At 45.8% G+C, this 26,642-nt stretch overlaps 1 protein-coding gene across 1 annotated transcript in view; it reads left to right on the forward strand.

The window, feature by feature from the left end:
* ANXA2 (annexin A2) overlaps positions 1 to 26,642 on the forward strand; it is a 44,076-nt gene that overhangs the window by 13,981 nt on the left and 3,453 nt on the right. Inside the window, exons 3-9 of the mRNA XM_066342385.1 lie at positions 1,367 to 1,466; positions 15,041 to 15,135; positions 18,405 to 18,518; positions 21,735 to 21,825; positions 23,067 to 23,146; positions 24,593 to 24,652; positions 26,295 to 26,388. Coding sequence (XP_066198482.1) covers positions 1,367 to 1,466; positions 15,041 to 15,135; positions 18,405 to 18,518; positions 21,735 to 21,825; positions 23,067 to 23,146; positions 24,593 to 24,652; positions 26,295 to 26,388 — 634 coding nt within the window. The remainder of the gene's footprint in view (positions 1 to 1,366; positions 1,467 to 15,040; positions 15,136 to 18,404; positions 18,519 to 21,734; positions 21,826 to 23,066; positions 23,147 to 24,592; positions 24,653 to 26,294; positions 26,389 to 26,642) is intronic.

Here is a 26,642-nt window from a genome sequence, read left to right on the forward strand (position 1 = left end):
GGGGAACCTTGATACTGAAGGTAGGGCAGTGGTGGGCGGTTGCACCTGCCATCAGCCACCCAGAGCCACAGTCGTCCATCCTCTTGTGTCTGTCCTTTGCTCTGGGGCCAGGAAGCAGGGAGGAGGAGCACCGCAAAGGCATTTCCAGGAAGGAGGCGAGTTGACACTTGGGAAGGGAGAACTGATGTAGAAGCAGGCTATTGCCCTCACCTCAGTCAGGAGTGAGGTGGGGGTCGGTCCATCCGATCAGGAAAGTAATGGGTTTGAAAAGCATTGTAGGCTCTGGCCTGTTGTCTGTGGTAGAGCGTTGGCCTGGTTTGTGGAAGTCCTGGGTTTGATTCCTGGTCAGGGCACACAGGAGAAGTGACCAACTCTTCTTCACCCCTCCCCCTCCCGCTCTTTTCTCTTTTTCTCTTCCTCTCCCACAGCCATGACCCAGTTGGTTCAAGCGAGTTGGCCTCGGGTGCTGAGGATGACTCTGTGGCCTCCGCCTCAGGCACTTAAGAATGGCTCAGTTGCTGAGCAAAGGAGCAGTGGCCCCAGATGGGCAGAGAATCACCCCCTAGTGAACTTGCCTAGTGGATCCTGGTTGAGACACATGTGGGAGTCTGTGTCTCTGCCTCCCCTCCTCTCACAAAAAAAAAAAAAAAAAAAAAAAGAGAGAGAGAGAGAGAGAGAGAGAGAGAAAAGCATTGGAAAGGAAGAGTGTATGGTTTAAAAGGCAATAAGAAAGAAAATACTAGGAAGCGTGTTAGGCAGAGGGGATCTTGTTAAAGACAGCAGAGGGGAGCGGACAGAGAGGAGACGAGAGCCAGAGGAACTTCGTGGACAGGAAGGAGGATGTGGGCCATGTGGCCTGACCACTTTGGTACCATAACGGTGGCCAAAGTAGAGGAGGCTTCCTCACTTACCTGACAGAGAGAAGCAGGCAGGCATTTTACATTTGCTTTTAAAAAGAATTGTGAGCTGAGCCAACAGGCCCAAGTGGAAATTCATGTGCCCGTTGCAAAACTTGGCTAACTACACGTGTTATTCAGGCATTTCCACATTTTCAGTTTGTTTTGAATTGTTGCCAGCCCAGTTTTAAGCTCTTTAAAACCTTCCCAATTAAACAGGTGCTTTTGAATGCCCAGCTTTGGGTTGTCTGTGGAAATATAGAAAGCATATTCTACCTTGCTGGGTCTTTGAAGAATTCTCATTAGAAACAGTGAAGTTCCTTACATTTGGTGGTATGTTCAAACTAGTCTAAGAATGATTTGAATTGTTAAAAGGATCATTAGGGGGGGAAATCTATTTTAGAAATCAATATTTCAACAAAAGGATATTAAACGTGCATGATTGGGTTATGTTTGTCTTTTGACCTCAGCACTCGACACCCCCAAGTGCGTACGGGTCAGTCAAAGCCTACACCAACTTCGATGCCGACCGGGACGCGCTGAACATTGAAACGGCCATCAAGACCAAAGGTAGGTGATCCATCTGTCCTCCTCTCGTCAGGCTCTGCCTGAGACGGCTGTGGTTGCCTCTTCATTCTCCCTCAAATCTCCATACATTGGTCATTTGAAATTGTTTTAATGGAGTGGAGCTTTAATGGAGTGGATTCAACCCTACCTTGCCTCACACCTACTTTTGCTTTCCTCCCTTCTTCTCCCACTTCCTCCCTCGTCTGCTTGGAGAGAAGATCTCAAATTTGAGTATGGATTTTAACCAAATAGCTTAGTAACATGGAAGTAGGCCTAAGCTGAAAGCCAGGAGCCCTGGTCCCCTGGGTGTGTGCTCTGGGCCCAGCTCTTCCCTCGGAGGCTCCGGGCCTCTTCTGTAAAGGAAGAAGCTGGTCATGGTGATCCCTAAGGGCTTTTTTTTTTTTATTGTCCTGATTCTCCTTGAATTTCATTACACTTGTTGGAAAAATGCTGCAGAAGTTTTATTACTTTGCTCTTTTAGATGGATCTAATGAGAGAAAAACTCAGACTCTTTTTCTTTACCCTCCAAGTTGCACCATTCCTTCGGCCTGGAGCTGGAATTGTAAGAGCTGTTGGAATGAATGTTTCCTCGAGTTCCAGGATGAGTAAGAGAGGACCAGGAGGCAGAAAAGCCTCCCTCTCTAAATCCAGCCAATAAAGCAATTGATTGGGTGGAGTTGAGCAAGAGCTTGTCCTAGTCATCACGCTGGTTTCTTTGTCTACAAAAGTAAATGTTCCGACTTTTGGGGCTTTTGTTAATGAAGGATGTATCTTTGGGGTTGTGCCATCCTCTGAGTCCCTAGAAACATGGCCATTATTGTGGTGATGCTTGTCATTTCACCACACTCGTTTCCCTTCTAGACTCCCTTTTCACTTGAGGCTGGACTGAGATGCAGACAAGACTCAGCATGCAGAGTGGTGGGTTCATACCCTGCTGAAGAGCTTGGAGGCATTTTTCTCTTCTAAGTAGAGTGTTTTAACTTATTGACACCCTCATACTCATGTCACTGATGGACGGGGAGCCTCAACCAGGATATGACCTAGGAACCTGTGGAACATGACTATAGGTCCTGGCTTATGCCAGCATATTTACTGATTGTGCTTCTTTTCACTCTCAGAATTGTGTTATTTTATTTTATTTTTTGTATTTTTATGAAGTGAGAAAAGGGGAGGCACAGAGACAGACCCCTGCATGCACATGGCCGGGATCCACCAGGCATGCCCACCAGGGGGCGATGCTCTGCCCATCTGGGGCATTGCTGTGTTGCAACCAGAGCCATTCTAGTGCCTGAGGGGGAGGCCATGGAGCCATCCTCAGCACCTGGGGCCAACTTTGCTCCAGTGGAGCCTTGGCTACAGGAGGGGAAGAGACATACAGAAAGGAGAGGGGGAAGGGTGGAGAAGCAGATGGGCGCTTCTCCTGTGTGCTGGGAATCAAACCCAGGACTTCCACACACTGAACTGATGTTCTACCTCTGAGCCACTGGCCAGGGCCTGAGAATTGTTTTATTTTGCAGAATAAATTACATGGTAACCTTTCCTAAAACACTTGAAGAAACTGGTGACATTTTTCCACAGGGAGGAAGAAAAATAGAAATACCTTTTATGTCCTGTGGTTCTAACTCATTAGATCCACCTAAGAGCAAAACAGTAAAATTTCTGCAGCATTTTGCATCGTCTGCCTCTGAGCAGCTTTAAGTTCAGGGGGACGCCGTGGGTATTTCCGGAACGGCTGCCTGGACAGCTGAAGGGGGGGAAATGACATGTCCAGATTTGACCTTTAAAAAGTCTTCTTTTTTGGTGCTTTTAAGTAACCATACTTAGCAAAGGCCAGGTTGGGAAGTCAGAAAGTCACTAATCAGATCATAAAACTAAAATTTGCAGGGCTTACCCATAGTAGTCCATTCTACTCAGTGGAGCATGGTGGATGAGAACATGTGTGATCATGGGTTCAAATCTTGGCCTGCCACTCACTTACTAGCTCTGTAACTCTGCAAAAATACTTAACTTCCTTAAGCCTTTGTCTTTTTTTAATAAGTAAGACTAATCAAAGTTCCCACCTCACACGGTTATTGTGAAGTACTGCTTAGCAACTTAGCATAATGCCTGGCATTTTGACATTGTTCAAAATAGTTTGCCACCAGTGGTGGCACAGTGGCTAGAGTGTTGACCTGGGGCACTGAGGTCCCAGGTTTGAAACCTTAAGGTGGCCTGCTTGAGCGCAGGCTCACCAGCTGGAGCACGGGATCATCAACATGATCCCATGGTCACTGGCTTGAGCCCAACGTCTCTGGCTTGAGCAAGGGGGTTACTGTCTTGGCTGGAGCCCCCCCCCCCGCCCTCCCCCTCAAGGCATATATGAGAAGCAATCAATGAACAACTAAGGTCCCACAACTATCAGCTGATTCTTCTCATCTCCCTTCCTGACTGTCTACCTGTCTGTCTCTCTTTCTCTCACTTAAAAAAATAGTTTACCTTAACACACACACACAATTCACTTTGCTAAAATTCACCTTGTCTCATTATTGGGTGTGTCTCCATTCCTCGGGTTTTCCAATCTGTTGTTGTAGAAACACACTTGAAGTTTAACAGTTAACTGTCTGACAAAGATGGTGCCTTTTACCAGCTTGAGACAAAGACTGCTTTTATCCCTGCATGAGAAAGCTTTTAGCACACTGGAATGCAAAGATTGCGCAAACGAACTCTGGTAACAGCTGAAGCTCCCATGGCAATAAAAATACCTCCAGGCCCTTTCTCAGTCAGTAGAAAAATACAAGGCAGAACCGTCTGCAGGGCTGAGATTTGGACTCCTGCTTTCTAGTTTGGTCAAAAGCAGCTGACATCACCATTATCCTAGTTGCAACTATTGATTGAATGTATTGAGTGCTCATTATGAGCAGGCATTGCACAAACACTTTCAGAACACGCGAACTTCAAACTCATCCTCTGATGTAGTGTGCCGTCACCCCCAATTTATGGATGACACAGTTAAGGATTAACATACTCTAGGTCTCCTGGCTTTGGTTCACATTGAAGTTTGAACACCGTGTTGTCTATTCATTGGCTGTGTGCTGAAGCACCCCAATATTCTGACACCAGCCTGCCAGGATTGGACTTTTTTCTTTGCCAAGTGAGTGTCAGGCACAGATAACATGTGATTCTATTGTTTTCAGACACATGGCATATTTGTGGGCCTGCTATAGGTCCCCGTCTTCTTTTAGACTTAAAGCCCAATGAATTCCACTTAGAAACTCATTTTTTTTTTTTTTTTTTTTTGGTGCCTAGTGATTTTACAGAGTAATTAAATTTTCTTGAGTTCTTTGTTGGTCCTTTAAAATAATTTCTAGATTGTTAGTATGTTTAAAACCTTAAATCCTTCTAGAAGACTGTTGAGAAGGAAGAATATGATATCCATATAGAAATCAGTGTACCAATCATGTTAATATCAGTATTGCTTATGGTAGTGAAAGACCCAGATGAATTCTAGTTTGGGAGTGACTTAGTCAATGATGATAACTCACTTCATATTACATAGAATGTCTGTAGGATGTCACAGAGACATGAAAATAAAGTTTCTGAACAATTTTTAACATTTTTATTTGATATAATTCACATACCATAGAGTTCATCCATATGAAATGTACAACTCACTTTTGTTTAGTGTATTCACAGTTGTACAAATATCACAATTTTAGAACACTCATTTTAACATGCAGTCACTGTAACTTGACAGTTACATAAAGTAGTGAACATAAAAGAGTATATACAGTATGATTATACCACAACAATTTATGTCAAAAAGGAAAAAAAGGCATTATTAACCAATATAGAATTATGGGTAATTGATTATTTTCCTTTCTTGTGTTTTTAGTATATTCTGTATTTTTAAAGATTTTCCATGATGACATGTTACCTTTATAATGGGATGTAATAAATTTAATTACAAACAAAAATGAAGTCATTCATTTTGAGGCTAGCATCCCTTTTGTTCTTTTACCTTCCCCTCAATATTTTTAGATAACGTACGCCGCTTAAATACGAGCTGATTAACCCTCCCTTTTAGAGTGCCCTCCTCCTTCAGGGTAATTAACACCCCGTGCCACCCCTTCGCCCCACTGGCTCCTCAAACCCTTCATGGGGAGAGCACAGTGCTAACTAATTGGTGTTTCCTTCACAAGGAAGCAGACAAAGCATAACCCTCAAATGCTGACACATAAAAGCCAAAGGACCAGGACCATCTGGGCCTTCTCTCCTAGAAAGGGCACCCTGAGTGTGCGTGCACACGTGTGCATGTGTGCCAAGCTCAGAGCATGCCGGGTGGTGCCTGCTCCGTCCCATGCAAAATTGACTTCTTTATTGTGCGAGTACTGTCTGGAAGGAGAGCTGGGGGCGAGCCACCTGTGGGGAGGGTTGATCAGTTGCTTTTCAACACAAGGATTGCAAATGAGCAGGCCTGCAGTGGGGAGGATTAGCAGGAGGAGGAGACCTAGGTGACATCTATGGGCCGGCATGGCCTGGACTAGTCAGAAAGTCCCAAAGCAGCTCGTCCCCATTCCTTCCCCTTCTCTGTTACAGTCTCTCACCTGGCCTGCTATAGTGTCTGTCCTGGATGTGGGCCTTCTTGCCTCATCCATTGCAGACTCTTTCTTCAGTCTTCATCTCCAGGCTACTCGCTGCCCCAGGGGCTTTGCTCTGGTGGGAGTGTGCCACCACCTTCTAGAGGGAGCATTAGCCCACTTCTATCATCCAGCTGGTTCCCCCTCACCTCTCAGCACAAGCTGATATCCGAGCCTCTTCTCCAAGCTTTCTTTGAGAAGGAGGCAGAATCCATTGTTTCTTGGTCCATGTCTCATAATATTTTATATACTCATGAATAGCTCTTTTCCCATTGTGTTGCAGTTACTTAGGTGTGGATTTGACTCTCCCACCAGAATGTCCGCTCCTTGAGGGCAAAGGCTTTATTTCATTAATCAGATTTAATCTTATTTACACAGCTGTGTGAAAAGGTAAACATTTAACCCACATGGTCAAGTGCGCACAAACACCAGAGCACACAGTGAGTGCAGAGAGTGGGGACCATGTGGCTGGCAGCTGAGATAGCAAAGGACAGCTCCAGGGTCTGGACAGGACCTGGGGAATGTAACAGCCCCCAGTGAGCTTTGCGGTGTTGTTAAAAAATGAATTTAGGGACATAGGGCAGCCCTGGAGCTCACTCTTGGAAGCCTGCTTTGTTTCTAGCTTGGAGGGGTCTCAGGGTTTCTTGAGCACATTACCTCACCCCAATGCGTAATTGTCTTGTGTTGTGCTCTGGCTTGAGGTCGGCTGGGCAGTTGCTCACCTTAATTTATGTCTAGTTAGAAAGTGAATAAAGCCATGCAAAAGTAGTAATATTGCTTAATTAACAAGAGGTTTCGGCAACTTAAATCTGTAGGAGTCTTTTGGTCTAGATTGGCCTTGGGTTAAATATATACTGTGGAGTGTACAACACAGCTGTGAATGGTTTACCATGTGGGTCCAAATAACTAGAAAGGAAAGTCAGCTAAATTAGAAAAAGATGAATCTAGACTACATAAAATAGATTGTAATTAGAGGCAGCACAACCCCGGAGTTAGCCTAAGTGCCAATAAACTGGTACAACTTGGGTCTCTCTCTCTCTCTGGAAGGGGAGGGTAACGAGTTGCCCTATTATTATTACCAGTTTTGATTTTAGCAGTATTTGTGTTTTCCGGAAGGGTGGCAAAAGCGGGTAATGCTTTTCCCCCTTCTCATAAGCATGTATAGAAGTGTAACTGCAGCAAGTTTCTGCACTTAGTTTTTTCGCAGGCTTTTAAAATGGAATTGCTTAGCTCTGATTTCCAGCATGGCCCAAAGGCCAACATCCCTGTGCAAACGGAGAGCAAGCCAGGGCGTGGGGCTTCGGTCTCACCTGCACACTTGGAGGAATATCATTCAGTTGAGAGAGCGATTAGGAGTATGTTCTTCAGGGGGTCCGGGGAGCAGATTGGCTCTGAAAAGTGGTTTCTCTCCCTATTGGAGGAGAATGGGAGGAGAGGGCCCAGACCAGCAAGAACCCTCAAGTCTGAGTGAGAGTGTACTTGTGGGAAAGGCCTTTGTGACTCACGTAGCCCAGGGTGTCTCGTGTCCTGGGAGGGACCAGGGGAGAACATTTCTGTTGCTGAGGCCTTTCCCTTTATACAGATTGACTCTCCTTGGAGTTCTCATCTTACACTGCTGCTGGGAACAAAGGGGGACCAGAGCAGGGGCGTGGCCGCCTTTGCTCAGAGCCCAGATTTTCTGATTTTCTTCCTGATGATTTTTGTCTGCAGGGTGGGGTGGGGTGTCGAGGCGGAGCCGGTGCTAAGAAGCCTAGGACACATGGGGGAAGGAATTCATAGCTCCCTTTCTCAACTGCTGGCCTCAACATTTGTTGCCTGCCTCTCAGCTCTTTCTTTTTTATAAAAACTATCACTTATTCCCCTGAGGAAATGTAGATATCAGGGCTACCCAGGGACAAGGGAAGGACCCAGATTCTCATCTGCTGTCAGCAAGGCTAGGTCAGTAAAGAGTGAATTCACTCTCAGTTGAGTTCAGGGTAGGCACGTCAGGTCCTCACGCCTCTGTCCAGATTTTTAATTCTCTGTCTCAGGAGGCTACCAGTGGAGCAGGACACAGAATGGTGCTTGCATGCCACGCATAGTCCTTCGTCCAGTTTGAATCTTGCTGGTGGTCTGCTCTGTGTTTCCCGGCTGGTCCTGTAGAGTAGTTCAGAAATCGAATTTCGTATGGCAAGCAGACAGGGGTCTAGATTAAATTATTAACGTATCCAGTGGGATGACCAAATAGAGGGCACTTAGATTCCTTTCTCAGGGACTCAGCTGAGGAGAGGCCAGAGTAGAATGGAAACAGAAAGGGGGTGTCCGGGCCAGCCCTTCTCTCAGTACTCAGCGAAATGACCCTTCCCAGAGTGGGAACTGTGTCCCCGGCTGCGCCAGACTTGGAGAGGAAGGGGCTTCCCAGGCTCCTCCCACCCTGGGCAGAGCTTGTTTTCTGCCATCCCCTCAGGCTGCTGCCAGAGTTTTCAGGAAACCGGACTCCGGTCCAATGTGTGCTCATGGCAGACAGACAGCCCATCTGCTCTGTGCCCTATATGTTCATAGACCAAGCCCTGAGCGCAGCCAGGAGCCAGGCCTGTGACAGGAGCTGAGTGGAGAAGGCAGTAGACACATCCTCAGCCATTATCCAGCCAGTCCTTTCTGCATCCTCGTAAATTAAATATCCTCATCATCTCAGTGTTATAGGATGAGAAACTGAGGCATAGGGAGGTCACTGACATGCCCTAGAGCCTAAGTTCTGAGTCCCACATCATTTCCAGAGCCCTACACCTGGTGGTGTCACTTGTCTAGGGGCATCTGTCGCCCACCTGATGTCTGGCTCCTGGTATAAGACTCTCTGGAGACAGAATGTTCACTTATGTGGAGTGACCCGGAGAGGTGACTTCAAGAGCGGGAATTCATACCAGGCAGTGCCACGGCTGATGGTGGGGAGGATACTGCTGGGCAGCAGTGTGTCAGTGTCCCTAAAGTCACTCCCAGTGCACAGATGACTTGTTGGCAGGGGCAGCCTTTTCCCACCCAGTTATTGATGGCTATCTGTAGAAGAGAGTCTTCTAGTTTCTGTTGAAGAAATCCCAGTTGGCTGGTCTCTTTGGTGTCCACGCATTGTAACTTGGTGGGTGAATCATTACCTACTGATAATTAAATGTGTCCATTTGTGTGTACTAAGTAAGTTCAGTTGTGTAGACATGCGGACATATGACTATCCCAAACCCTTTTTAGGAACTAGATGGGGAGGAGTATAGTATGAAGAATCAGTATAATTTTTAAAAGGTACAAACGTGACTCATAAAGATAGGTAGGATGAACACATGTCAAATATTTGTTTAACTCAGATAAGGCTGGTTCAGAGGGGAATTGAGAGACTGGATGTTTATAGACATTGGATAAAGAACGTTGGAATAAGATTGCTGGGCTGACTACAAGAACATTAATGGCCTACGTGTCACTGAGGAGCCGTCCTTCCTAGTGGGCCAAAATCTTCAAGTCGACATGTTACCGGAACCCGTGCCCTCGGCGGTAGTGAGTCAGAGCAAGTCGGGGGAGAGCGCACACCTGCGCAGACAGTCATGGCGGGGCTCTGAGCAGCCCCGGGAGGACACGCGCTCTTCCTCTCGCCTCATTTTCAAGGCAGTTCTGATAATTTTTTGTAACAGGAGGCAGGGTAGCCCAAGTCCATGAGCCTGCGTCTTAAATCTGGGTTTGAATCCCAGCTCTGCTTATGCAGCCTTGGGCGAGTCCCTGCCTTCTGTGAGCATTGCTTTCCTCCTGGGTAACGTGGGATTAGCAGATAGACCCCCCTCACCTGGGTGTGGTGAGATTACCCGATAGGATTGTATAAGACACCTAGCAAAATGCCTGCTGCTTTAGTAGGTGCTCAGTGCAAGGACGTCTACACCTCGGTGGAGTGGCCCTCTCCCCTCTCTGTGGTCTGCCTTGGACCTTGTCGTACAGATGATTTCTTCTGAGGGTTGATGCTGATAAGCCCAGTAATCTAAGCCCAGCCATGGTCTTTCCCATGATCCAGATAAGGAGAGATCTGGGCAGTTTTCCTTTAGTTACTGATCAGTCCGCCCCACCCCGAGAGCCTCTCGAATCCTTCATCAAACAAAATGAAACTCATTTTCTTTGTGCAGTCAGTGTGTCTTGGCAGATGTGAGTCAGCATCCTGTTCAGAACGGCCTCTTGGTTCCCTGCCCGTGGACAATGAAATGAAGACATTTTCCATGGCCTGCCAGATGCGGAGCTGACTTGGGGTTTCCATCCGCAGGGAGGAGGAGGGAACTCCAGGAGGCTGGTTTTGTGGTTTGGAATTCAACCATCATTTTAGACTGCAACTGTTCTTTAGGTTTTAAAAATACAGCGGGCTATATTTTTATAAAATATATTAAAATAAGGACCCAGCCGTCTCTGAGCCCCGCCGTCAGCAGCGCCCCACGTGGCATCCCTGGGCAGAGCCGTTGCTTCCGGTTGACTGGCATTCAGAGCAGTGATGGACTTTTCTGATGCCGCAGCTCCGAGTGTTGGAAACAGTCTGTCGTTAGCTGATGAGGTTAACTGATCATTTTCATTCAAGGAAGAAATGCTTACTAACTTCATGGTACTGTTTTCCCATCAGTATCCAAATACATGTGTACCTTAGGTGCTCACCAATCTTGGAAATCTTAACCTTTCTTAGTTTTGAAAACAGATTGTTAAAAATCTGCCTGGAGCACAGACTTATGTTCTACCCACATTCTGCAGGACGCCCCCCCACCCCCAGCATCACTGTTTCCCAGTGTGAGCCTTTCTCAGGCGCTTTGTGACCTTCCCCAACAATCACAAGTGCAATGGGACGGGAGAGAAACACTATTGAGGTTTGTTGTCTGTTTCCTTATGCTTTGGCCCCAGCCCCTCAGTTGCATTTTGCTCCTGGGCCCTTCCCGCCCAGCAGACACTTTTCCTACACGCTGGAATGTGAGCCATCGGAAAGCACAGAGGCGCCGGGCATCTGCGCCTGCATCCGTCTGTGAAAGCTCTCCTCGTGTCCCGCACTCCCTGTCCATTGTTGATGACAGTTGTGCTGATGTAGGGAGCTGAATGTTCAGTCCTCATCCTTCAGCTGCATCCTGGGCAGAAATGTGAGTAACCAGAGGACGTGGGCAGCTTCAGCCTGTACTGGACTGTTTCTCACAGGAGTACGCTGCCTCCCTGCTTACGATAGCAGGTTCAGAGGAAGGAGCAGCGCTCTGAAGATAAGATGATTAAATCCCACTCTGGTGTTGCAGCATAGGACATGCCTTAAGAGGCAATTGATCCTCGGCTCCATGGTTTTCTCGTTTTTCTGGTACAGTTTGAAACTTGCAGGTGATGGCCTGGAAGAAATAGCTGATGTTGATGAAGTTCTCAGAAGAGAAAGGGGGCTTCCATTTGCAGAAGTGACCTCCATTTAATTTCTTTATAGTTCCTGGCACTAGCATGTTTGTAAAGTATCAGATTGTTCACTCGCCAGGTGTCCCAGAGTGTTGGGGGCTGCATTTCAGCAGGCTGTTTGCTTGGTAAATAATTTTAAATTCCTTCAGGTGAGAATCAGGTTAACTATCCAGGCTCTTTATGGGGATTTCCAATAATTGGGTTGAATTCCAACTCAGTGGACTGGATGCTTAGGTGCTGTGAACAGAAAGGCATAGAGCTGCTTCATTGTCTAAGAGCATGACTGCACCGCCATTTGTACAATGAACTCTTTTCAGGTGTTATTTATTACCTGGGTTGTGGGGACAAAGGTAAGTATTTCTTTCCTTAAAATTGTAGGCAACCCTGCCCCTGATATTTTTTCTGAAGCTGGAAACAGGGAGAGACAGTCAGACAGACTCCCGCATGCGCCCGACCGGGATCCACCCGGCACGCCCACCAGGGGCGACGCTCTGCCCACCAGGGGGCGATGCTCTGCCCCTCCGGGTCGTTGCTCTGCCGCGACCAGAGCCACTCTAGCGCCTGGGGTAGAGGCCAAGGAGCCATCCCCAGCGCCCGGGCCATCTTTGCTCCAATGGAGCCTTGGCTGCGGGAGGGGAAGAGAGAGACAGAGAGGAAAGCGCGGCGGAGGGGTGGAGAAGCAAATGGGCGCTTCTCCTATATGCCCTGGCCGGGAATCGAACCCGGGTCCCCCGCACGCCAGGCCGACGCTCTACCGCTGAGCCAACCGGCCAGGGCCGCCCCTGATAGAATTAGTTGGTAGAAGTGTACTTAAAAGTCTTGTACATAAATTTCTAAAGAACTTTCCATTCCTCATCTCTGTTGGCGATTCTTAAACAATCACCGAGGAGGTGGCTGGCATGCTGCTTCCTGGGCCCAAAGTCCTAGAGAGTCTTTAATCAGTAGAGCTCAGGTGGAGCCCAGGGGACTGTGTTTTTAATAAGTGCTTCTTGTGATTCTAATTCAGGTGGGCCCACGACCACGTTCTGACACAAACCCAACTGTGCCTTTGTTCCCCAGGGAGAATAGTTTTTTACGGATCAGCGTCCTTGGTATGCGTTCAGGTCAGCAGCCCTAAAGTTGATTTCAGGAAATGTTCGAGTTGAAGTTTGAGGGCATAATTGTATTTTGTTGTTGTTCTCCAGCGTTTTCAGACTTGGGTAAGAAAGTTGAGTGAGCAAAAATACATATATATAAACAAGCAGTTTTCCTAATAGAATAGAGACAGAAAACACGTGCCAGGGGAGCACACGTGTAGATGGGTAGGATCGCATGCGGGTGCGGGTGCCCGGACACATCCAGGAAAATAGCCTCTAGTTTTAGCGAGTCTTTAAAGAAATCTATCCTGCCTATTCCTAATTGAAACTAAGTATGTTAAAGCTTGGTTCTGTCTGTGAGTGTTTTATGAAGGCAGAATGGGAGGTCATTGTTTAAGCCCCTTATTTGTGCAGATGTAGAAACTGTGACCCAAGGAGGGCAGATGTTGACACATGTGACATTTGCCTGGCTGGGCCCCAATCTCTGAGTTCAGTGTCTTCATCTATAAACTAGGAAGAGAAATAGCTATCTCCACTGGGTGATTAAATAAGATAGTTATTGTTAAGATGTTTTGGAGACCAAAGAGGATTATAGAGGTCGATGTCCTAATCATTATGCATATTGCGTTTTATTAGCTAATGTATTTAGAACCACGCCAGGAATCTGTTGAGGTGAAGTCACTAGTTGATTCTAGATCAATGATTGCAATGTTGTTCACAGTGTATTTAAAAAACCCTTTTATGGTCATTATAGTGAACTTTGAAAGGATGTAATCAAAAGAAAGAAAACTAAATTATTCATAATCCCATCACTGAGATGATCATTATTAAAATATGGTAGAGATATTTTCTTGCACATGCATATGTAGTTTATGAAAATTAGGCACAGATGGTTGGAAAATTGTCCCAATGCATGGAGGTTGCTGGTTTCATCCCCAGTCAGGACACGCGTGCGCGTGCGCGCACACACACACACACACACACAGGTTATTGCTTTACAACCTGTCTTTTTTTCTTAGCAGTATATTGTGAGCATTTTTCTGTCAATTAATATTTTATACCATTTTAATTGATTGTGTACTATTCTATTACATGAACAAAAGAACATTTATTTAATCAGTGTCCTAATGGACATAGGTCCCTACCTTTATTTTTTGATGTTATACACAGTGCTGACATAAGCATCTTTGAAACTGATGCTTCTCTACGGGAGTTGGGTTTCTCTGTTGACAACTGGTGACTAAAAATCAGAGCTAAAGTAATAGATGCTGCAGTTAACATAACTGACTCACATACTGGTATAAACTCACTTTTATTTTTATACCCAGAAATTCTAACTTTCTGCTTCCTGACCTTTCTAACATGCTTGAGAGTTGAGGATACCATCTCTGTCAGGCTGCTCATTCCCTCTGCCTCAGAGGGTCACAGTTCTGACCTTTCTGATGCTTTGGGACTCCTGTCTTCTAGGCCAGCTGTTTGCAGTTTGCATGTGACCTTGTGGGCCGAGCCAATCTGTTTTCTCGCTCAAGAATGACCTGCCCAGTTATGGTTAAGACTCTTTATGAAACAAAGTTCATATTTATTCAAGAGAGAGACCTTTCGCTTTATGAATTCTTAAAATTGTGCTTTCTTAAGGCAAATAGGCATGTGAGGAGTATTTCTGACTTAAAATTGGAAACTTTCAGATACCAGGAGACATTGCTTATCTTTGTAAATACACATGTTCCAATTAAAATAGGTGCTTAAATATTTTGGTGGCACTTCAGAACTCCCAATTTAGATTTAATTTAGATTAAAACACTTATTCTTTTTAATAAAGTTATAAAAATTGATTATTAAAATTGCCTATTGAAGATTAAAAGCAGTGGGACACTTATTTTTCTTATAAAACAGTTTAGTCTTCAATAAGTATGATATATTAATCAATTATGCTATTAAAATACAACTGCCATATTAAATATGACTCATTTGTCACAATTTCTATCATTATAGAAATTCTACCTAGCTGCTTATATAGTCATATTCCTGCAATAAATATAAATAATTGTCTCTATTAATTCAGTGTGCAGTTACTTTCTGTTAAATCCCCAGTTAAAGGGCAATTTTGAGGACCTTCATTTAAAATCCTCCTAAATCTTTGTTGCTCCATCTGACTGCCAAAGCCCCAAATGCACCTCCTACTGTTGATTCCAGGAACCTATTTATGAAAAAGATAGGTGTGGTGTGTTTTTTTTTTTAATGCAAATATTGAAAAGGTCTGGTTAGGCTTGAGGTTTGAAGTTGACAGGAAAAAAAAAAGAGGTCTACATAATGGGTAGAGGGTGCTGACTCAAAGAGAGAAAAATTTGATAGCCTGGTATTTTTGTTTGGAAAACAGTATATAAATTTTTATTTAAAAAACGCAGCTTAAAACCTTCCATATAAGCCCAGAGGACTAGAGCGTATGGTTAACTCTTCACAACTTGCATTTCCATAGGTGTGGATGAGGTCACCATTGTCAACATTCTGACCAACCGCAGCAATGAACAGAGACAGGATATCGCCTTCGCCTACCAGAGGAGGACCAAGAAGGTACAGACGGTGTGGGGGATGGAAGACATTCCTTGTTGATTTCGTTTCCTTAGCCACTGTCTTTTCTTTTCATGAATTCTGGCTCTCATCAGCAAGGGCCTCCTGACACACTTGGAGATCCAAGGTTTTCCTCCTACCTCTTTCTAAGTTACAGCTCACGTACACGTGGCCCTGGGGGTGCTTGGAGCCCACACACGAAGACCGTGCCCTCCTCCACTCTGGAGTGTGCGGAGGGAGCAGTTCTGGGAATAATGAGTTAGTTAGAAACAGTCAGGAGTAACAACAACAGGCACCATTTATTGAATGCTCACCTTGTGCCCGACATGTAGTTCTCTACATGTAGCAGCCACTCACTCTATCTTTGTGACTTCTGCTGGCTCTTGATAAGATGTTTCTAATTTATTTAATCTTAGGACACTAGCCTGCACCAAGTACTGATCCTGACATGCTCCTCTCATTCTTTAAAACAACAACAACAACAACAAAAAATGCACCACTTGAATTCTAAGAGCGTTGCAGTGAAGGGCTTAGTTAGTAGTTCATTTGGTATACTAGGCTATCTTCAACATGCCATGTTCCCACTCCTTAAAGGATCTTTGTCTAGCTTCTGCATTTGTGGATAAAAACAGTCCAGGGCTTATTCATCCCTTATTTTGTCGCAGTGTGAGGAAATTTTATTTTTAAGAACGGGCTGCTTTATTTTTAACTTCTTGCTATTAAAAGCTGTTGATTTATTCTTGGATGGTGCAGTACGCGTGGCTTCCTGCAGCTCCCATTTGACTTACGGCTTTCATTCGTAGCCACAGTGGAGGTGAGCTGGAAGCATCCTGGAAGACATTTCTGCTCCTGGGGTCAATTGACATGGCCACCAGGGCTCTGGGCGTTGCAGGGCAAGCCCTGGTACAACTCCCTCCTTCACCTCCAAACACAGTTGGAAAGGACATAAATAGAAACGCATCTGGCTTCTTTTATCTCATGTGCATTTAAATTCTTCTTCCAACTAGACTTACAGTAAGCTTCTGTAGTGAGGCACAGAGGGGTTGTATTACTTCTCCAGTTCCCCAGCAGGATCTGCGAGCTGGTAGAACTGAGTTTCGGTGGGCATAGAAGGCCCACCTCTTTGGACAGTGTGTGTATAGTTGCTCCTCAGCTGTCACTCACAGGGCGGGGTCTTAGCACACACACACTTGGATATGTACACGTAAGTATTCACAGATATACAGAAGCCCAGATCTTGATTTCATATTAGGTAGATGGAGGGCAAAGCTCTCACGTGCCCTGTTGGAGGGAAGATATTGCCAGAGTCGTGATGGGCTTCAGTGACCTCACAGGCTTTGCTGTGTGCTGGGCACAGCTCACTGTCCTTCTGTTTCTTGATGTCTCTCAGCCTGGGGCTGAGGAGTTGTCATCTTTTACAGAAAGATGTATCATATAAACTACTTGAGGTCATTTCTGAAGGACATCCTAGGCACAGAACCTTACCGTTTTGAACAAATTGTTTGCATAAGAAAGGAAGTAGTCCTATACTGCAGATTACTCCAGGGATATGGACCGAGGCTGTCGAGGTGATGGACTTGAATGGCACGGACAGAGCTAGAGGAAGCGGAGAGGAACCGGGAGAGGGGATTCATTTTATGTTTCATGTTCAAGCAGAAGTCACATGCCAGGTTTCTCCATGTAAGGAAAGATTATGTTTTATTTATCAAACATTTCTGGAGTTTCTGCTAAGTGCAGCGCGTTGTGCTAGACAGGAGAAGCAGGAAGCTCAACGCCTGTAGGGTATTTATAATAGAAGTGGAAGAAGTCCGTAGGTACATAAATGCTACTTGAGGTTTGAACAGAGAAAGGGTCTAGGGGAGTGGCAAGGGTAGACCAAGTTTGGAATTATCTAACCCCAAAGTTCCAAATTGGAAAGTGGGCGCTATAATTGGAAGGTGTTGCTTTCAAGGTCCCTTCCTACATGCTCTGTGTCACGGGGCCAGCAGGAAGCAGGAGGAAGTAGGTGGTGAAAGGGTTGGGCCAGATGATCTCTAAGCCCCATCTCAGTTCTCAGCCTTCATGAATGACGGGAGAAGACGCCCCCTGAAGCAGGCAGCACATCCCCTCTTAGCGCCCGCAAGTACCTCTCAGGGCTGAACATTGTGGGTGCCGCGGGGTGCTGCTGGCAAGGAGGAGGGGAAGAAAGAAGGGAGAAGAGAGGAGGGGAAAAGTGAAAAGAGGAGAAAACAATTGCACCAGCAGAGTGCATCGTCACCCAGTGCCCATGATTTGTGGGATGTGGAGTCCCCACAGAAGCGTCGTAAGAGCTGTATTGAATTTGGGGTCGCTGTCTACATCCATGCATGCTGACTCAGACCTCTTCTGACTTAAAATCTGCGTTAAATGCGACAGTGGAACCCTTAAGAAATAATTGGTAGTGGGGAAATCAGTGGAGTAATGGGGGCTCCAGTCCTTCATCATCAACCCTGTCCCAAGTCAGTTTGGGCAGGTCCATGTTTGCTCAGTCTTGGGTGAAGGGTTTTGCATCAAAAAGCTTCCTGAGCCCCTTTCAGCCATGTGGGGCCTCTTGTCTCCTCCGAGACTGTGCAGAGCCCCCTTGGGTGCAGCTGGGCGACCAGCGTGGCAGGAGGATGTCAGCAGGTCAGGGGGCCTCTGCTTCCTCGGAGCTCCCCACTCAGACCAGCTCCTTCTTAGCAGAGGCCTTGACCCCAGCAAGTGCCCCGTATTCCACTGGTTCTTGCCACAGGCAAGTGTGTTGAAAAATGCCCTCACACTCACTGCTTTCTGAGGAATTGCAAGCTGCTCTGGTTTCTTTTTATATTTTTAAAATTTTTCGATTGATTTGAGAGAGAGACAGAGAGGGAAGCATCAACTCATTGTTCCATTTAGTTGTGCACTCATCTTCGCTTCTCATATGTGCCCTGACCAGGGATAGAACCTGCAACATAGGTGCACTGGGACGATGCTCTATCCACTGGGTCACCCGGCCAGGGCCTCTGGTTTCTTTTTAATGACCAGGGTAAAGACAACATTAGCTTGGATTTTAAGGAATTTTGTCGGAGCAGAGTCCGATCTCGCAGTTTCGGACACCTATGTCTGTTGCAGGGGCTGCGATTGAGGGATAGTTTGATCCAAGACGCCTGACGAGTCCAAAAATCCACCTGCTTGACAAACATCCCTCTCACTTTTGTTTGACTCACCAGTTTTTAAGTGAATATTAGTTATCAACCAAGTGTTCCATGTTCTTGCCTGTTTTTTTTTTCCTGCAGGAACTTGCATCAGCACTGAAGTCAGCCTTGTCCGGCCACCTGGAGACGGTGATTTTGGGCCTATTGAAAACACCTGCTCAGTATGATGCTTCTGAGCTGAAGGCCTCCATGAAGGTAAACACGTGTGAGATGCAATCTCCGTCAATTCTGCCATTAATATTTGTGAATTACAGCTTGCTGAGTGTAATTAGGTGATTTTCAGTTTTGTTGAATTCTCATTTGGAGCCATCTTTTTTGGAATGAACTGAAGCTATAAGTCTCAGGATTTGTACCAAAAATATTTCAATTACTTTTTTTTTTTAAGACTGTAAAGAAATTCATGATGCTGAAAAGTCAGTTACCAGCTGCTACTGCTTGCCACCTGGGCGATTGAAATACCATTTGGAAAAACTACTTCCTTGATTGCACTTCCTCCTTAAAAAAGATTTGTTGTGAGACTAAGGCAAAAGTAAAACTCGGAGCTTTTGTTGAGTGGAGCTTGCAAATTCTGCTTATGCTCTTCGGTGTTTCTTTTTCTGACGTCCGAGTCAGTCCCATTGTTTGATTCAAATTCGGATCAAATCAGAAAGAACATCACAGTGCGTATGAGGAGCGATTTCAGCTCGTGAATGGTACCTGTGTTACGTTCGAAGTATTGTAGCCCAAAGTATTTTTTCTTTTTCTTTGCAAAGTTAACGTGGAATTGAACATGGAATTTTGGGTTAAATTACATCATCAAAATTCCACTTTGGAAACCGCCCTGAATTTTGTGTGTACCTAAAACATCAGAGTATTATATAAACGTAACAGTCGCATGAACATAAATGCATGTTGCCGCAAAGCAGAGAAGGGACCCTTTTCATGTGTGGCTGCAACACTTTCAGTAATTGGACACTGCCCTCTGCTGGTATGCCTGGGGAAAGCCTCTGCCTTTTGGAGAAAAGCTCTAGGGCTGATTTTTTCTTCTAAGTCTATGAGTGCGTTTTCTGTGATGCCACTGTTCCTGAATTATGAAGAGGCAGAGTCTGTCACCAGAGCTAATGTTACGGTTCAGTGTCACCCCTTTCCCCAGAGAGAATCTCCAGAATAGGGCAGCTTCACACACCAGGCATTTCCAGGGTCCAGACTCGATGATAGCTCAAGGCCGCTGAAAGATTTGTTGTGAAGCCTTTCTTTCTCTAGTTTATTTGAGCAGATTGGCTTTGAGTTTCCTAAGTAGGCTGTATTGCAGGGAAGGTATAATTAAGAATGATAAAATGTCAACAACACCTCATGATCCTGCCTGATAAAAAGAACACTCCTGAAAACCCAGGACTTGGGGCCTGGAGCCGGGGATGTGAGCTGCCCTCGCCCAGGTTGCTTCTGAACATCATCCGTCACTTCAGATCCGTTTATCTTGTTTTCATCAAGAACTCATTTAGCTGTGCTGCATGCAGTTTTACTAGTATCTATTACCAGGATTAGTGACTTGAAATGGACCCGTTTGAGCTGTCAGTCACCGTTGTAATCTATGTAATTGGGCCCAATGAAAGGTTCTTTGACTTCTAAATCTTTGACCTTGTGCCAGCTTTTCCATTAGCTGTCACAGTTGAGTACCCTTCTGAAACCCATAAAGCTTGAAGTGACATTAACTGAACTATGCTTTAAAAATTTTATTTATTTATTTATTTTTTTGGTTTTGACTTCTGGCGATACCAGTGGCAATATCAACCATATGTTCCAGTAAAAGTTGTCCTTGTGATAGGAATTATGGACAATCTGTGGACAGCTCGGGCCGAGTTTTAGAAATCGCCAAGGTCATCTTTGAATATAGAGATAAAAACTCTATTAGAATTTTCAGATAGTAACACTGGTGTATCAGTGATGGAAGTAAACAGATCTTACGTTGCATATCTGCCTGCATTTCTACAGTGTCAGGATATAGCATGTCTTCCAATGCAGGAGTTATTTTTAGCTGCTTGGTCATCATTCTATAACCATTGTATAAAATGCTTTGTAAACCTTTACTAAGAAGAAAAGAAAGTTTGGCTTTACTAGAACCTCTATGAATCATGATTAAAAACTCTGGAAGAAGAGGCATTGGCTCATAGATTAGATTAAGAATAAAATTTCCAAACTAACTATTAATCTGAGACTTAGTTTATATCACACAAACCACTTTGCAGGGGCATCTAACCTCTAATAAGTTTGATTAAATAGCTGACATACTTTTCATGTGGATCGGTAAGTTTATTTCTTTCCTTTTTTTTTTTTTTAAAGTTTCTTATTGTATTAACACCTTATAATTGATTTACATTTTAAACAGTTGTAATTCTACTTAGTTCAAAGTGATATTTCCATATTCAGAAAGACAAGTATTAGAGAATCCTGATTATTAAATCTTGACTTTGATCATGAAGCTAGCTTTGAAATACATGTTTCATTTAGTCCTTTCAAGCTATCTGGCACGCTCAAAAGTGTATATATTAAATCTGAATACATCACCCGTCAAATTCTCATTCCTTAATAAAGTGTTGGAGTCTAGGTTTATTTGGCACTTCATTATTTCCTTTTGCTTCCCTAAAATGCCCGAAGAGTGCATAGTAATCAGGCAAAAATGGAAATACAAGAATGAAATTTTTAACATTAACCCAATTTTACATTTCAAAGAGGTGCAGCTAAAATTTTCATCTTATCTATACCTATCCCCGGTAAAAAGACTTAAATCCAATCTAACGATGTTGGCTGCCAATGACAATGTGAAATCTCTGTAGTCCCTTATTTTAAATTACTGAGCAGAATTGTTTAATAAAGAAAGTTATTTTTCCATCTATTAAAATAGTGGGTGAGGATAGAATTTGAAAAATAAAGAAAAACAGGAATAAGAAGAAAAAGTTTTTCATGTTATAAACCCATCGCCAGAAGGCAACCTCCTGCCCACATTTTGGTGTATTCCATGGCTTTCTCTCCCTTTTGCTGTGTACAGGGGTGGGCAGAAGGAGGTTTATAGTTATAGTACAAATAAGTAATACAATAATTAATACATAAGAGCACAAGAATAAGCTGTGTTTTGCTTGTATACTGACAACTGTGAGCTTACTTTTGCCCACGCCTGTATGTATTATACTTAATAGACTGGAGCTGACACGTGTCACTTATACCATCTTGTGTTCTGGTGGGGCATTTTATAAAGGAATAGGAAATAGCATCAGCTCGTGCTGAGGAATATAGTGCAGATCCCTCAGTAGGAGTAGAGAAAGGAGCATGCTAACAGACCGGTCCATGTTTGCAATTTACCCAACTGAGAGGAGAGAACTAGGCTGATGGCCAAGAGGACTTTTCTTGCTGGTATTCATGCTGCCTGGTTCACAGGGGCTGGGGACTGATGAAGACTCTCTCATTGAGATCATCTGCTCAAGGACCAACCAGGAGCTGCAGGAAATTAACAGAGTCTACAAGGAAAGTGAGTAGCCTTAGTTTTGTGATGCAGCCTCTCAGCCCAATTTCTGTAGCCCCCATCATAGCTCTCTGGGCCATTGTTCAGGCTAGGTGGTCTGTTTACGTATGCAGAAATACCTGCCATATGTCCAGGGTTTGCCGTGGTCCAGGTCTCTCTCCCTCCTCCTTATGGCCCAGGTTTTGATAATTATGTCCCACTAGAACTTCTACAAAAGGATAGAAAGAAGCAAAATAAAAATCTGTTTAAAAGATCTGGTGGGAAGGCCCTGGCCAGTTGGCTCAGTGGTAGTGTTCGCCTGCGTGTGGATGTCTTGGGTTCAATTCCCAGTCGGGGCACACAGGAGGAGCAACAATCTGCTTTTCCACCCTTCCCCCTCTCTCTTCTCCTCTTGTAGCCATGGCTTTATGGCCTCTGCCTCAGGTGTTAAAATAGTTCGGTTGCTGAGCAACAGCCTCAGATAGGCAGAGCATCGCCCCGGAGGGGACTTGCCAAGTGGATCCCAGTCAGGGCCACATGCCAGAGTCTGTTTTTTTGCCTCCCTGCTTCTCGCTTGAAAAAAAACAAACTGATGGGAAGAAGTAGAAAGCATACATGGATTTCATTAATTGGGTGCTGTCCAGCATCTGCTCATGAGCTTCCCAGATCTGGGCTAGATGATTGTTATGAGAGGCAGGTGGACCTGTGTGCACCAAGCAGTATAGGAGGCAGGGTATAGGTAGAATGAATGATGCAGCTTACTGCAGATGTGTTTCTGTGTTTCAGTATAGATGCATTTTGAATAATAAAGTAGAAGTTCATTTACAAGTACTGCTTGAATCTTACTACTTTTTGCCATTGTTCGTTTTCAGTCAGTTGGGAAGAAAGCATGATTGTGTGTGTGTGTGTGTGTGTGTGTGTGTGTGTGTGTGTAAGCCCTTTAAAGTTTTTTGATGTTCAGAATGAGTATTGAAAGTCAAGGAGTTGTGAACCAATATTTTGCTATAGAAAAGGTCGCTTATCAAAGGCGAACGTGAGGACCTCTGATGTACTCCAGCCCTGTTTGTCCCTTGTTATTGATGATGAGACTGGTTCTGACTTTCTGAGGCTACAGTTCATTCTAGGAAATCCACTCACATTTGGGCAGGTGCACCTCTGCTGCCATGGCCATTTCTGCTTCTCAGAGGCTTTGTGGGCAGGGGGTGATGGGAGTGGGGCGGGGCTGGTGCACAGGCGGGAAGCATAACCTGTGTGTGTTGTTTTCCAAGTGTACAAGACTGATCTGGAGAAGGACATCATTTCTGACACATCTGGTGACTTCCGCAAGCTGATGGTTGCCCTGGCAAAGGTTGGTTTCTGGTTCATTTCTTTGTCCTTGCTTCCTCCCATGGCAAGTGACATACCTCATTTTAGACTCGGGAGCAGATTATCTCCATGCTCTGTGCCTGCCTCAGAAATTCCCGCGGCATTTCTGACAGTGGGTCTGCTCTGTCCCTGCAGGGTTGTCGTTTTTGTGTAATGGGATTTCTTTCCCAGCAAAACTGCATGGTCAGGTGCACTTTGGGGGCCAGAGGAGTAATAGGTGGCTCTCAAGGTCTGGCCTGGATTTCTGTGCCAGCTCTTGCCACGGGACTTGGGGAAGGTCACTTTGCCTCTGTCTGTGGTCACCTAAGTCCCAGTGGGAAGTGAACCCTGTCTCTCCACTTGCTCTCACTTAGGAGAGGACCGGCTCCTAGGCTTTTGCCTGGAGAGGAGGTGGGGGTCTTTGTCTGCTAATGTTAACACATCCATGTGGATGAGTGCATTTCCCTTCGGAATCTGAGTTCTGACCAGTGTGCAGCTTACCGCCTGCGTGCTGGGGGCAGGGAAGAGAAAGTATTTTCTCCAGGAATCCTGATGACAGGTGATCAATTGGCGTGCCGCGTCCTGCTCACTCACGCCTTCATTACTGGAACACTCCGTGCCGCCTCCCCGGCTCTCCTCCCTTCCACCCGCCCTGCGTACTGCTGTCCACTGATTGCCTTGTTCACCATTTTATTTCCCTGATCAAGGTCCATTTCTGTGGCACCAAATCCAGACTTTCCACTTTCTTAGAATGTCCTCTGTCTCCTGGATCTCCCTGACTTAATCTTCCCAGGATTCCTTTCTGATCACCTGCTCTGGGTGGACATCCCCTCACTCCCCTGTGATATTCCGCTGTGACCAGTGCCTTCCGCCCCCTGCCCAGCTCCTGTCCCGTCTGACTTGTCCTCCGGGTTCAGCTCCGCTGCACACACTGTTGCAGATATCATGGTCTCCTCTCGGACAGATTTCTCCCTTATTTGCATTTCCCGTCTTTGTAGAGCCATAGGGTACTGTGTTTTACCATGTGTTCCACGCTTACTTCTCCACCCGGACTGGAAGCTGAGGCAGAAACTCGGTATCATGAACCAACTGCCTTCTGTTCCTTCCCTTCCTCCCTCCCTCCCTTCCTTCCTTCCTCCCTTCCTTCCCTTTCTTCCTTCCTCCCTTCCTTCCCTTCCTTTCTTTCTTCCTTCCTTCCCCTCCCTCCCTCTCTCTGTTTTCGGGGCTTCTCCCAGGACTCGGCACCACAGAAGATGACATTGTGAGGCACAGCCCCCACTTCACTGCCTCTGCTATTTCACCACCCTTAGTCTTGTCTAATTTTCAAAGTGAAGAAAAACTTTTAAGTGGGTATTTGTTCAGTAAGTTAAATAATGGCTTACTTGAGTTGGACAGGAAAATAAATATGCTAAGGAGTATAGTTGATGTTCTTCCTTTTCTCCTTCTGTAGGGCAGAAGAGCAGAAGATGGCTCTGTCATTGATTATGAACTGATTGACCAAGATGCCCGGGTAAGTACCAAGGGTTTTGGTGTGAGTTTCTGTTTTCTGGTAAGTTTCTGGATAGTTTGAATAGTAATTATCTATGCTGTATAACAGATGACCTCCCAACATGGTGGCTCGAAACAATAGACATTTATTACCTCTCAGTCTCTGTGGGTCAGGAATTGGGGAATGGCTTAGCTGGGTGCTGTGGCTCAGGGCCTGTCATGAGGTGGCAGACACAATGTTGAGGCGGCCTGCAGTCACCTGAGGGCCTGGAAGGGTAAGGAAGGTCTGCTCCCGGGTGGCCCACCCCCTTGACTCAGGGCAGGAGACTTTGGTATCTCTCCCTGTGCACCTCTTCAGGGCTGCTTGAGTGTCCTCACAACAAGGCAGCTGGCTTCCACCAGAGAGAGAGAGCCGTGGGAGATGGCAGGGAGGAAGCCAAGTGCTTTGTGTGCTGATTTCGGGAGTCACACACTGTCACTTCTGTCCTAGTCCGTTCACTAGCAGTGAGTCACTGTGTCCAGTCCGTGGGAGGGGAAATCACTTCCACATGTGGAGGGATGTCAAAGCATTCGTGGGTTTCCTTCTCGCCTTCTGGGAGCACAGTTGCTACCAGGTGTTCCCTTCTACTGCTGTTGCTCCTTCCGGGATCTGTACCTGACTCACATGTGCTCCTTTAGGCTTTGCGTGTGTGGAAGCACCAGTTCTTCAGGGTGCAACGTGGCTGGGCACCTCGGCGTGTGTTTGCTACTAGTTAACACCGACAGAGTCGTATGATAGATGGTGTAGGCACAGCCAGGGACAAGAAGGGGGCACAGGGAGGGGGCAAAAGCCCTGCCTTCTTTTCCAGCCAAAGGGAACTGTTCCCAGTTCTAGCTCCACAATCCCTGAGAACTGTCTGCTAAGCTGATTCACTTCGCTATGAACCACACGCCTTTCCCAGAGGGTCAGAGCTATCTCAGAACATTGCATAAGAGCTGTGAAGCAAAATTTATTTAAATTCATTTCAGTTTTAAATTTCAATATATTTTACACAGCACTTCTTAGCAGGTGGTGAAGGGTTTTAAATAAAGTAATAGAAATTGGGTTTTGCAGCTCCCATATAGTAGGTGGTCATGGGATAAATATCCACCCTTCCTTAAGCCTGTCCCCACCCTCTCCCACCACTGTTTGCATTACTTAAGAGTCTGTAAATCTTCCAGAAACTGAAAATAAGTTTGGACTGGCTCCTTTTGCAGCTCTGTCATTTCCTGAGTGTCTCAGTTGCTTGGGTGCGGGCACCTGACCTGCAGCTGCGTTCAGTAGACGGCCACTAGCTTCCTTGCTATTAAAGTACCAACCAGGACGGAGGCTGCATACGCTGGGGACTGTTTGATTGTCTTGCTACGTGACTAGAACTCGCGCTCTGTCCTTGGTTGTCGAGGAAGGAGACGTGTATAGCGTTGACCTCAGGAGCAAGCGAGTCTCATGCCAACCTGTCTGTGTCTAAAGAAAAACTGCTCTTGGTTAAGACTTGTGACCAAAATGGTACATTTTTTGCCCCCGTCTATAATGCACTCCTCCTTTCTCGTCTGGCGTGGTGTCGGCTTGTAGTCTTCTCCCGTGACCTGTTCCGTGGCGTTGCCGGGTATTGTGTAGTTACCTTCCCCGTGGGCTGTGCTTGCAGGACCTCTACGATGCCGGCGTGAAGAGGAAAGGGACTGACGTTCCCAAGTGGATCAACATCATGACTGAGCGCAGCGTGTTCCACCTCCAGAAAGGTGGGTGCTGCGCCCTCCTGGGGCCTCGGCGGTCTGGGTTGGGGGTCACGCCCCTGCCAGGACAGGCTCCGCTGTCCACACCGCACCCCCTGTCTCGCTCACCAGGCCCATTTGCCCTTCTCTCCCAGTTTGGACTCTTCTTTCCCCTAAAGAGTTCCCGTGGTTCGGTGCTTTAGCTGGCTGCCCCTTCGGGTTGGAGGATCTCTTATTTTGCCATGTTTGTGGGAGTAATGGACTTTGCTGGGTGCTGCGTT

The sequence above is a fragment of the Saccopteryx leptura genome, chromosome 6, assembly GCF_036850995.1.
Source record: "Saccopteryx leptura isolate mSacLep1 chromosome 6, mSacLep1_pri_phased_curated, whole genome shotgun sequence".
NCBI classification, from domain to species: domain Eukaryota; kingdom Metazoa; phylum Chordata; class Mammalia; order Chiroptera; family Emballonuridae; genus Saccopteryx; species Saccopteryx leptura.